The sequence below is a fragment of the Periplaneta americana genome, chromosome 6 (assembly GCF_040183065.1).
Source record: "Periplaneta americana isolate PAMFEO1 chromosome 6, P.americana_PAMFEO1_priV1, whole genome shotgun sequence".
Classification (NCBI taxonomy): domain Eukaryota; kingdom Metazoa; phylum Arthropoda; class Insecta; order Blattodea; family Blattidae; genus Periplaneta; species Periplaneta americana.
Window position 1 is genome coordinate 27,038,308 of NC_091122.1, and position 13,414 is coordinate 27,051,721.

The 13,414-nt window shown below is 32.7% G+C and overlaps 1 protein-coding gene across 1 annotated transcript in view; it reads right to left on the reverse strand.

Annotated features, from left to right (window-relative positions):
• Positions 1-1,090: 1,090 nt before the first annotated feature.
• The window catches only part of LOC138702165 (odorant receptor coreceptor-like), a 38,881-nt gene continuing 26,557 nt past the window's right edge, over positions 1,091-13,414 (reverse strand). Inside the window, exons 5-7 of the mRNA XM_069829771.1 lie at positions 10,752-10,856; positions 5,973-6,128; positions 1,091-1,162 (exon numbers count right to left, since the gene is read on the reverse strand). Coding sequence (XP_069685872.1) covers positions 1,091-1,162; positions 5,973-6,128; positions 10,752-10,856 — 333 coding nt within the window. The remainder of the gene's footprint in view (positions 1,163-5,972; positions 6,129-10,751; positions 10,857-13,414) is intronic.

Sequence of the window (13,414 nt, forward strand, 5' to 3'; positions counted from 1 at the left end):
GAAGAAAAAAGTATGATTTGAGGCTTTCTCGGCGTAGGTTCGCTAATATGTTTTCGCGGGATATCAGCCGAGTTAAGATTTTGGAATGCTCCAAGCTTTCGACTGCTATCTCTGCAGCCATCTTCAGGGAAGTGATGTCCGAACAGAAAGTCGAAAGGTAATATTGGCCGATCCGCCAACCAATCCCGTTTCACCTGAAACAGCCTAACATCTATATTACTTTTCGACTTTCTGTTCGGACATCGCTTCCCTGAAGATGGCTGCAGAGATAGCAGTCGAAAGCTTGGAGCATTCCAAAATCTTAACTCGGCTGATATCCCGCGAAAACATATTAAAGAAGAAAAAAGTTCATATAAACATATGTCCGAAAATTCTTAGTTTTTTAGTTATTAATGAAAGAAAATAATGAAACATCTGTTAGATATTGTCAGCTTGGCAGCAAGTGTTGCAACTTTAATCAATGTTCAAAATGTTCTCCTCTTGCTTCCACTTTCATTGTTATGAGTTTCCGAATGGTCACGTACTGTACGTCGTACACCTATAATAGAACATGCAAAATTGCATCTTTACTTGTTGAAAATCGGGCATGTTTCTGCATTACTTTTTTATTTCTGTTTTTGCAAATGACGATATAAGAAATTTTCTTCTATTAACATTAACTTAATTAGTTAATACTAATATAAAATTAATTGAATTAAATTAATTTTGATTAATTGTTTCTACATTAAAATATAAGTATACTGATATTAAAATATGCTACATAAATGATAAATTTGCTTTCGAAGGGAACAAGAGTAAGGTGGTCCGCGGAACTGTTCTGATTTTAAAAAAGTGGTCCCCACTTCAGAAAAGTCTGAGAGACGTTGCTCTAAGCTATTGGAAATGCTTGCAATTTTTATTATTCTTAGTTACTGCACTTTCTTGTAAGTGTGATATGTCCTACAGTGATTTTTTTTTACATATATGCAATAATGTGAAATATATTTCTAATGTATACCATTATGTTAATAACAATTTTCGAGTACTCGTCACTCTTTTCGTGCAAGATCACGGTGAAAACGGTTAACGACTATTATCTTCCTGTACTTTATTATGCACGGTTTTCATTTTCTTCCTTGACGTTTATCAGGAACATCGTATAAGACATCACTTGGTTCACCACCTGAAACAAAATATCATTATGACCAGGCTTCGAGACTTCGGACCCAATAGAGCAGTTCAGTGGGAAATCCGCATAACGGCGTGCTGAGTATAGTGGTGAAGCGTACAGTGGGTGCGGGTACTGTAGAATGAATGCCAACAAATACGCAAAGGAAAACGCTCTGGATTTGAAGGTTCTGACGAATAATTTGGTTTTAATGCAAACTGTGTCTGAAACTATTACACGGTTAGAAAAGTCAGAGCAAGAGATGCCGGAAGCCCTCAAATTAATTTAGAAAATGATGCAGAGAATTAATGAGACATCAAGTACACCGGTTACTGAACGTGTAAAACAGAAGTGGAAATCAATTTTATGTAAAAATAACGGATGTGGAACATTGTGTAATATAAACAGCAAATCAGTGGACATAGAGTCACCCGAGAATAAAGGACTGTCTCTTAGAGACTGCAATGATGTTAGGTTTTTCGTTTTGCTCCTATCACGTCATGCGACGTAGAGCGCAGCTTTCTACAGTACAAACTTTGGCAGATAACCGAAAAAGATTTACGTTTGAGACCTGACAATGTATCTTGTAGTACATTGCAATTCGGTACTGTAACTGCACTTCCTAAAGACGACCAATAGGATAAATGAAAAAATTGCAATTGCTACATCCTTATTTCCACCATTAAAACTGTGTATAATTAAACAAAAATGCTTATAAAAGACAGGAAATAAAATTCTTTTCACATTATTTTGACATTGTCATTGTGTAATGCATATTTACTTTCAGAATGTACATATGTGTGTGTTTCCCCATACTACCATACTCTACTCTAAATAGCAACGTTGTTACCTCAACACATCTCTATCTACCTGCAGCGAGTCAACAACCTATGGTGCATGCACAGTAAACTTATTGTATCGGGTCCAAAGTCTCGAAGCCTGATTATGACTTATGTAGTGTTCAGTAACAGGAAATAAATATCTGTAAAGTACTCATTGTATTGGGAAACTGAACTTGTAACTAAAATGACGGTGTAAGTTTCTAACATAATGATACCAATAATAATAATAATAATAATAATAATAATAATAATAATAATAATAATAATAATAATTTATTTAACCTGGCAGAGTTAAGGCCATACGGCCTTCCCTAACACTCAGCCAGGAGTAAAACTGCGATACAAAAAACATTACAAATTTATAAAGTAAAGTACTCTACAATTTTGCACACAGAACTGAAGTAGGTAATCATAATATAATGTAAACAACAAGCCAGTGAAAATCAGACATAATATATAACATACAGCCTAGAAAGAAAGAAAACTGCATAATAAAATGTGAACAGTAGATCAAAGGAATCTTTTAATAGAGAAAGGAGCATCTTCTGCGGACCTCTGGAAAAAGTACTAAGGAAGAGACTAGTGAAGTGCTTTGTATGCATTGTAGCATTGTATGAGGCAGAAACATGGACATTACGACAAAGTGAAGAGAAGCGAATAGAAGCATTTGAAATGTGGATATGGAGAAGAATGGAACGTGAAGTGGACAGACAGAATAAGAAATGAAGCTTGTTGGAAAGAGTGGGTGAAGAAAGAATGATGCTGAAACTGATCAGAAAGAGGAAAAGGGATTTCGTGGATCACTGGTTGAGAAGAAACTGCCTACTGAAGGATGCACTGGAAGGAATGGTGAACGGGAGAAGAGTTCGGGGCAGAATAAATCGGATGATAGACAACATTAAGATACATGAATCATATGCGGAGACTATGAGGAAGGAAGAAAATAGGAAAGACTGGAGAATACTAGTTTTGCAGTTAAGTACCTGACCTTGGACAGAACACTATGAATGAATATCATTGTTGTATTATGTACATTTTAAGGGTTTGGAACAGTTAAATACTGATATCTCAATTCTCACACTATTCCGGTATTTCCTGGCATTGTTGCCTCATGAGTAATGTTTTATTGGTGTCATTTATGAGATTCAAACCTGTCTTCGGACAGTTGGCTAAACAATAACAATGTTCAATTGCTAGTAAAATAAATAACATGAACAAATATGCAAAATATTACAATATACAAAATGTATATTAATAATATAACACTAATATTAACAGTATCAAAATGACAATAGAAGAAAAATCACTGATTCAATATGAAAAACTTATTAGATTACCAGGAAACAATTGGCATTCATACAGTCCTCTCTGTAGATTGAAAACTCAAACAAGTTTCATATCCATTGTTCAAGAATTAAAACAGAAAATCAATATCCCGAATTTAAAAGAAAACTTACAAATTAAACCAAACCCTTTAGCTCTATTAAATATAGAATATAACCTAAATTTAACAGACGAAATACTGAAATCAGAAGTAAACACTGAAATACTGAAACAATTGTCTTTAGAGACAATTAATATTAGGTACCCTCCACAAAACTTGCTTCATTTATACACCGACGGAACCTTGATCTCCAGAGAACAAGGTGCCGGTGCAGGTGTTACGTGCTGTCTCTTCTCACTTTATAGATCTCTTGGATATGGAACAACAAGTTTTGATGGAGAAAACATTGCAATAGGTGAATGTGTCAGGAATCGTCTATGCCACATCAATAAATTTAGGAATGCAGTTATATTGTCAGACTCCAAAGCAGCTATTCTATCAATCGTCTCTAAACACACACCATCTCAAACAGCAGAAATAACTAAAATGCTCTCTCAATTAATATCATTCAATAAAAGAATTGTATTCCAATGGATACCATCCCATTGTGGAATCCTGGGAAACGAGAATGCGGATGCTTTAGCAAAGAAGGGCAGCACTGCTACTTACAGACCTGTTACTAAATCTACGTATTATTCTGTGAAGAGATTTATTAAATCTACATACTTAGACTTCAACAAACAAAATTTGATAACACAATCCCAAGGGAAAAAATGGAACTCTCTGCATCAAAATCCACAGTTAATTCCAGATTTACCACGAAAATCGTCTGTAACTGCATTTAGATTGGCAACAGGCCATGATTGTTTGGATAAACACCTGCATAGAATTCGAATATATCAGTCCCCTAACTGTCCATTGTGCAACTCAAACCAAGAAATGAATTCGGAACACCTCAAAATCTGTGCTTCAGTGGCTGGTCATGATAATATCTTTGAAAAATATTGGAGTGCAAGAGGTCAAATGACTTTATTGTCAAACGCCTGGCATTAGAAAACAACAACAAAATATATTTAGTGCAATAAAAATGTTCAGTAACTTGTTCTCAACAATTTAATTAAAGTTTGTTCAAAATGTAATGAGTCTGAAGCCAATTTATAGATCATATACCAATTACTTTGAAATGATTACAAAAAGAACCGAAGTCCACCAACTTAGGGGAGAGGATGGTATTTTTAAAACTTTTTTCCTATTTGGTGTAAAATATTAATTTTTTGTATTTAGAGAGCTCATAACTGAAGCAACTCAACCAAACATAAATATTTTGAAAAAAATGTATTTGGGGGCCCAAATTTGAAAAAAAGATATACTCAATGCAGGATTTTACTAAAACCGGTATATCTAAACCATTTTTAAATACAGATTCAAACAATGTTTTGCAATGTACTTGCAAAAGCATGCTCTACAATCTGTCTGTAACAGAATTTTGATATTAGTCCCTACGTTTGTAAAATAAACAATTAAAATTTAATAACACTTTTTTATTTCCTTTTTCGCAAACAAACGGGCATATTTTAAAAATGAAATCCGTTAACAAAATTCTGTTACAGAGAAACGTTTCCTAATAGTCTAAAGAATGTGTGTTCTAAATTTCATGCATGTATCTTTAATAGTTCAGAACGTATATCCATTTTTGTCTGGAAATGTAGCAAAAAAGTGAAGTTACTGGAAACCGATAAAAGGGGTCGTGTGATTAAAAATTCAGTAGTGCAGGAAGTTTAAAAATGGCGTCTCAACATCTAATAAGGGCATAAATACTCATAAAATGTTATGCAATGCATTCCACACACATCAAAGAATATTTTAAAGATTTTTTTTTTAAATTTAATTTACCGGAAACAACAATGAAAGGTGACGTGTGATTTAAAAATCCATAGCGCAGGAAGTTTAAAAATGGCGACTCAACATCCGATAAGGGCACAAATACCCCACAAAATGTTATGCAATGCATTCCACACATATCACAGGGTATTCTAAAGAATTTTTTTTTTAATTTACTCATTTTTCACCAAAAAATATCGTTCTCTACTCTTAAAATAATGTTTTAACACATTTGTAATTCAATTTTGAATCTCAACTGTTAGGATATTTTCAGGAACAAGGCATTCTAAAATAAGTTACAGTAGAGGACGCAAGTCTTCGCCTGTGACCTTATCATGTGCCGTGGCTATATCACCAATGGATAAGGAGAAGGAAGATAGATTTTAGTCTGAGATGAACTTCCGTGTCGGTAGATTCGTGTAATATTAATCATCATGAAACAAACTCTCTTTCTGATAGCTCATTCGTTCCCCACTCGCACTGCTCACATGTCAGGTCTCGTCTCCTCATCTATAAATTCATAACTGTATATAGTAACACATTAACACAATCTAATATTTTTTCATGTTTTCACTAAATTAGTATTTTGTGACTTAAGGTGTATTTGCAATTTAGTGATTCACTTGGACACTATTCTCGGACACTCTGTAGTAACAAAATATAGATTAGGGTAAGAGCTCCAATTATGTTCAAATCTTGCCAAATCTGTTCAAATAGATTTTAAATGAATTAAGAATTATTATATATTATACCAAACAAAATATTATGGGATAATTACCACGGACATAGTGTTTCTGGACACTGGGATGAAACCTCCAGCTGTAAGACAGAATTCCTTGCTTGACACAGCCTTCATGAACAGTATAGAACGCTGCTGTTTCAAGTTTGCTCCCACCCAGTTACAAAACCATATCGAGTCATCAAGTTCTTCAGTCTGAAATTGAAGTAAGTAAGTTTGATTTCTATTGAATTGATTATTTAAAATTACTCTACAAGCATGTTATAATATATTATATATATGTATGTGTAGGATTTCCATGTCTGTATTTCTGTCATTGTATGTGTGGTTAGCATTAGTTATGTGTTCGGCATATATAGATGTATTGTGCCCTCTGGTTATTGCTTTACATTGGACAGACAGGTAGATCATTCCAAACTCGATACAAAGAACACATTAAAGCAATAACCAGAGGACACAATACATCTACATATGCCGAACACATAACTAATGCTAACCACACATACAATAACATATATATTATATCGAACCATTGATTAAAAATAAATAGTGAACAAAGTAAAAAAAGTAGAATGCAAAGCGGACAGAAAGATGGAAAGAAAGTGGAAAGAAGAAAAAGATGAAAATGTATAACTACTGTATAAAGAGATAAAAAAGAAACAGAAAAGTAGAAGTCAGCAAAACAAATAGGTTAAAAGAACTAAATTGAAGGATAACTCGCCCAGTCCATCTGGACATATATATATATATATATATATATATATATATATATATATAGCCTGTATGATATTTTGAGATCTCTAATATTATATTTTAAGTGCTTTTTATTCCAAAATAACACCACAGTGTCATGTTTCGTTACAGAATATGTTCCGTCACTCGGTTTTTTGTGACAGAAGGCGTTCCGTCACAGCCTCGATTTTCGGGTTTTCAAATAATTAGCAGAGAAACAAAATATGGAGACCAGTAAACTTGTAAAGTCCATAGACATGTTGTATGAATTCCGATACGCTAAAGTATAGGAATTAAATAAATAGATAATGTATTTGGAGTCTTAGATAGCTTATCTAATTGCTAACAAGTAAGTGATTATTTATTCACATAATTAGCATAACATATAACCCCACAGATAAAAATCATAAGGAGTAAGATCTGGAGATCTGGGAGGTCACCGGCGATGAAGTTGATCTTCTCCTCCTCCTCTTCCAATCCAACGTCCTGGAATGGTGTCATTCAGGTGACGTCGGACGTGGTTAGAGAAATGAGGCGGGGCACCATCTTGCATGAAGATGAAGTTGTTTATTAAACTGACGGCGAAAAGCACGTTGAATTTCAATAATGGACTCTAGTTTTGCTAATTGCAGCACACAAAATGCTTTTTCCTATTGTTTCGCCATTTTACTACAGACAATCAACAGCGCCAATGCGGCCGTGATTGGAACTTCTATCCGGACTGTTCAAAATTTAAACTTTCGTCTGTCCAGGAACGTTGGAATTGTTTTTCTATCTTTTGTAGTTTGAAAGAAATAAATGTTTGAAATCTGCTCCTTCTTTTTGAATAGCCCTGTATAATAGTAATCCCTTTATTTGATTCTCGTTTGAATGTTTGCAGTTACAAGACCTGGTTGAATCACACAACATGCAACGTCCTTCCTTCTGGAAGAATTTGTCATTAGCATCGGTCACAAGAATTAACAAACAATATTACGACAACAGCTAAACTCAATATTCATAGTGCTGCTTTTCACACATCAATTTTAATTTTAGTGCCACATTTTTTATGATTTAGAAATGAGCACTAATTATTTGTATTTACATATTTTAACTGTTTCCATGACAATTGTTTTAACCATGAAATTGTTTGTATATCAACTTGTAAAGTATTCATACTTTGTTAACATCACTTATTAACGATCTGAAGTTGGCAAATTACTGCCGAAAACGTTAATCAATTTAAATCGTTCTACATGTTATGCTAATTATGTGAATAAGTAATCACTTAGGAATTTGATAAGGTATCTAAGACGGCAAATATATTATTTATTTATTTATGTATTTATTTATGTATTTATTTATCTATTTATGTATTTATTTATTTATCTATTTATTTATCTATTTATTTGTGTATGCATTTATTTATTTATGTATTTATTTATTGATGTATTTATTTATTCATGCATTAATTAATTTATTTATTTATTTATGTATTTATTCCTTTGTGTATTTATTTATGAATTTATATGTATGTGTTTATTTATTTATATATTTATTTATTTATATATTTATTTATATATTTATATTTATTGATTTATTTATTTATTTATTTATGTATTTATTTATTTATTTATGTACTTATTTATTTATTTATTTATTTATGTATTTATTTATTTATTTATTTATGTACTTATTTATTTATTTATTTATTTATTTATGTAGGTATTTATTTATGTATTTATTCATTTGTGTATTTATTTATGTATTTATATGTATGAATTTGTTGATTTATTTATGTATTTATTTAAATATTTATTTATTTATTTATTTATGTATTTATTTATATATTTATTTATTTATATTTATTTATTTGTTTATTTATGTATTTATTTATTGATGTATTTATTTATGTATTTATTTATTGATGTATTTATTTATTTATGTATTTATTTATTTATCTATTTATGTATTTATTTATTTATCTATTTATGTATTTATTTATTTATCTATTTATGTATTTATTTATTTATCGATTTATTTATTTATCTATTTATTTATTTATGTATTTATTTATTTATCTATTTATTTATTTATTTATTTGTGTACATATTTATATATGCATTTATTTATTTATGTATTTATGTATTGATATATTTATGTATGCATTTATGTATTCATTTATTTATTTATGCATTTATTTATTTATGTACTTATTTATTTATGTATTTATTTATTATTTATTTATTTGTTTGTTTGCTTGCTTGCTTGTTTGTTTGTTTGCTTGCTTGTTTGTTTGTAGTAAACTTGTATTTGCTAGAACTGTTGCTACATAGTGAGTTATACCCAGTATGTGACAGTACATCAGTGAACTTCACGCGAAATGCCTAGTCAAACTCTGTGCAATGGTTCTCATATATGTGAGAATATTATTCCATGGCTTTAGTATTCTTGATACCTTTTCATGATTCGAGAATTTCTGTATTGACATCAACGTATTTCTTCTTTTTACGCGGTGCTGATTGTCCACAATGCAACCTTTCCATAATATCCTGGTATATATTACTATTTCACTCTTTAGCACGTGACGTTATTTTCATTGTGTCCAACTTTTCCAGCTTCAGGTTGGTTTCTCTGCTAACATGTAGTACTTGGTCTGAATTTGGCTCCACCGAAGTTTCAGCTACCTTCTTTATCGACTGAGCGCAGTCGGCAGCACGAGCTCTTCTCAGTTTGGTGCATGATCTGGGAACCCTTGGTAATGGACCTTCCATCGTGAGATTGCTATTGTAGAGTTGTAACTGTCACGCTGTCACACCTCCATACATCACCACCTGCTTCAGCATGTAATCTTCATTAATTAATTTTTCCTTTCCCCGTTTAGACTTTGAGACCTGTATGTATGTTGTCTGACATAACTGTTAATTTTACAACGGAAAGTGAAAGAGTTTGTGATGGAAATAAGTCAACAATAGAATGAACAACCTCTGTCTATGTCGAAATCTAATAAGTGACAAAATATGGCCGTTACGAATTTATATACTACTAGCCGTACCCGTGCGCTCCGCTGCACCCGTTAGAAATAAATATAAAGTAATTACATAATTAAAATAGGACGTTTGATCCAGAGAAAATTCGTGTTTGATAGAACGATAAATCGTTTAATATATTGCTTAATTTAAATTCTGTTTAAATAATTAAAATGCTGTCATTTTGGTCCACAGAGCAATCATTTGGTGCAATGACAATTCCTTTAACATGTTTCTTAATTGTTATTACATGCAAATATAGTTTAATGAAGATTGATATATCATTTAGTTTTAATGTGTATATTTTATATTACTTGCTATATGTTTCAGAAGTTACTGTAATAACATTGTAGAATTTTATTAGGTCCATCTAGAGAAACAATTTCCAATGGTGAAATAATAATTAAACAATTAATTAGCTTCCGATATTACTTCATACAAACACAGAAACATTCTCTGTAGGCTATGTTTAATAGCTTTCGATTGTTGTTGTCGTCCAAGGCCCCTTATAGACGAAGTCATTTGTTTTTATTTCAGTACAGCGCCTTAGATGGCGTTGTTATTGTAATTTTAAAGCTCATTTATCTCATTAAATATCAGTCCTATCAAAATTTTGTATAGAGTAAAACTTATCGGAAATTATTTGTAAAGAAACTTTTGTTATGTAACATTTTTCATGAAAAGTAATAATAAGGGAGATATTTCGATTTATTTAATTCAAGCCCCCTTATAACCCCCTTTTAAATAAAGTATTTTGAATGCCATATAGCCTAAAATCTAAGTTACAAAGAACTTAATTTATATTCCAATTTTCATATAAATCGGTTCAGCCATTATCGCGTGAGAAGGTAACAAACATCCAGACAGACAGACAGACAGACATACAAACAAACAAAAATTTCAAAAAGCGATTTTCGGTTTCAGGATGGTTAATTATACATGTTAACACCAATTATTGTTGGAAAAGCGAAAATTACCAGAAAAATTTTGGCTATAGATTTATTATTAGTATAGATGAGTTGTGACAAAACGTAGTGTGACCAAAAATATCTATGACAAAAAATGGTATAGGGAGCACCTCAATCGTAAGCTCTTCTCCAAGCATGCAGTACATGACCAGAAGTATGGGCATGCTCAGGAACACTAGCGCCACCAGAAGTAAACTCTCCATGTCTCCCCAGGTCTGCAAGAACGAGACAAGTGATGGAAAACTGCGATAGCATTTACAGTTAGGGATGGAGGAAATAATTTAAAAACCGATAAATTGGTATTGCGATATATTGTAAACATACTTTCGATAATCGATATATATTGCAGAAATTATATCGATATATCGAAATGCTCATCGATATGTCGCTATTCCATACGCAAATTAATAGATACTAAATCAAAATTACATGTACAGGGACATCATTTTATTTTTACTAACATTTCTAATATTAACCTGGCTATAACTTTGGATTAACGCTCGAGAACCGGAAACACCGTTTGCTACCCTCTTCCACGACTGGAGTTCGATGATACTGGCGTAAAATACAAACAAATCACTTTACCAGGTATAGGAGGGAAGAAAAGTAGTTCATCCATTACGTAAACTAGGAAATATCGAATTTTGAGTTTGATAATTTTCATTAGGTTTTTGTTTAATCAAAATACAATACAGTATTAACAATAAGTGTCTTTACTCACGAACTGAGTTATCCATGCGAACGTATTCATTATGCAGTGTATATTGTACTGTCTATAGCACATTAGCGTACAATATATAGAATGAAGTTAAATTGGAAAATAATCAAAATATGGATATTTAAACACAATTTTGAAAATGGTGGCCATTCATTTCGATACTGGCTTCAGTTCTTTTGTGCATATTATCGCACTATAGACCACTGTACCTAATTCCAATTACCAGTTTCGTCCTTCGTACTAGTTAGTAACTCATGTTGAAATAATTCTGTACCTACTCTATAAAAGAGTACCTTACGTACTGTAAATTATTCAATTTTCACTTCTGCCCGATCCGAAAAGATGAAATTACTGAGAAATGCCATCTACTGTCCGTCCGAGTGGTTTTGTCACAGGATCGTAGAAAGGGGAGAAATCACGTGACAGTTAATTACTTAACGAGGTCCTTTTATTTATTTTAAACAGTTGTATAATATTACGTAGACGCCCAATTCCTAACAGAAATTAATGTTTTCAGAAAAGAGCTAAGACAGCCGAGCCACTAGCCTTTACAGAGGTGCGGGCAGAAGCGGGTGAGGGAAATCGGGATGCGACGTAGGCAAACGGACGACAGTACCTGGGCGAAAATACGATTCAATATTGAAAGCTCTTTCGTCACTGGAAAACGCGAACATATTTCTGGAAGGTACTATACTCACTAACTCAGTACTGTTTAGTATATGCGGCCTTGGTTCTGTGTGGAGGACAGTTGGAACTTCATTAGTAGAAGGGGTGGGAGTGAAGTACATTCAAAAACTCAGGTACAATAAAAATTGAATTAAAAATAAAATGATGACCCTGTACATTTATTACAATAAACTTACTTAAATTTTAATATTCCTTATTAATTAGCACTGAAATTAACATCATAATATTAAAAAGCATAAATGTGAAATTGTAACGAAAAATAATTCATTTCCAATAGCATATTATGTAGTTCCTAACTTACTTACTTACAAATGGCTTTTAAGGAACCCGAAGGTTCATTGCTGCCCTCACATAAGCCCACCATCGGTCCCTATCCTGTGCAAGATTAATCCAGTCTCTATCATCATATCCCACCTCCCTGAAATCCATTTTAATATTATCCTCCCATCTACGTCTAAGCCTCCCTAAAAGTCTTTTTCCATCCGGCTTCCCAACTAACACCCTAGTCTATATGCATTTCTGGATTCGCCCGTACGTGCTACATGCCCTGCCCATCTCAAACGTCTGGATTTACTATTCCTAAGTATGTCAGGTGAAGAATACAATGCGTGCAGTTCTGTGTTGTGTAACTTTCTCCATTCTCCTTAACTTCATCCCTCTTAGCCCCAAATATTTTCCTAAGCACCTTATTCTCAAACACCCTTAACCTGTGTTCCTCTCTCAAAGTGAGAGTCCACGTTTCACAACCATACAGAACAACCGGTAATATAAATGTTTTATAAATTCTAACTTTCAGATTTTTGGACAGCAGACTGGATGATAAGAGCTTCTCAACCGAATAATAACACGTATTTCCCATATTTATTCTGCGTTTAATTTTCTCCCGAGTGTCATTTATATTTGTTACTGTTGCTCCAAGATATTTTAATTTTTCCACCTCTTCGAAGGATAAATCTCCACTTTTTATATTTCCATTTCGTACAATATTCTGGTCACGAGACATAATCATATACTTTGTCTTTTCGGGATTTACTTCCAAGCCAATCGCTTTACTTGCTTCAAGTAAAATTTTCGTGTTTTCCCTAACCGTTTGTGTATTTTCTCCTAACATATTCACGTCATCTGCATAGACAAGAAGCTGCTGTAACCCGTTCAATTCCAAACCCTGCCTGTGACCCTGAACTTTCCTAATGGCATATTCTAGAGCGAAGTTAAGAAGTAAAGGTGATAGTGCATCTCCCTGCTTTAGTCCGCAGTGAATTGGAAAAGGATCAGATAGAAACTGACCTATACGGACTCTGTTGTATGTTTCACAGAGACACATTTTAATTAATGAAATAGTTTCTTGGGAATACCAAATTCAATAAG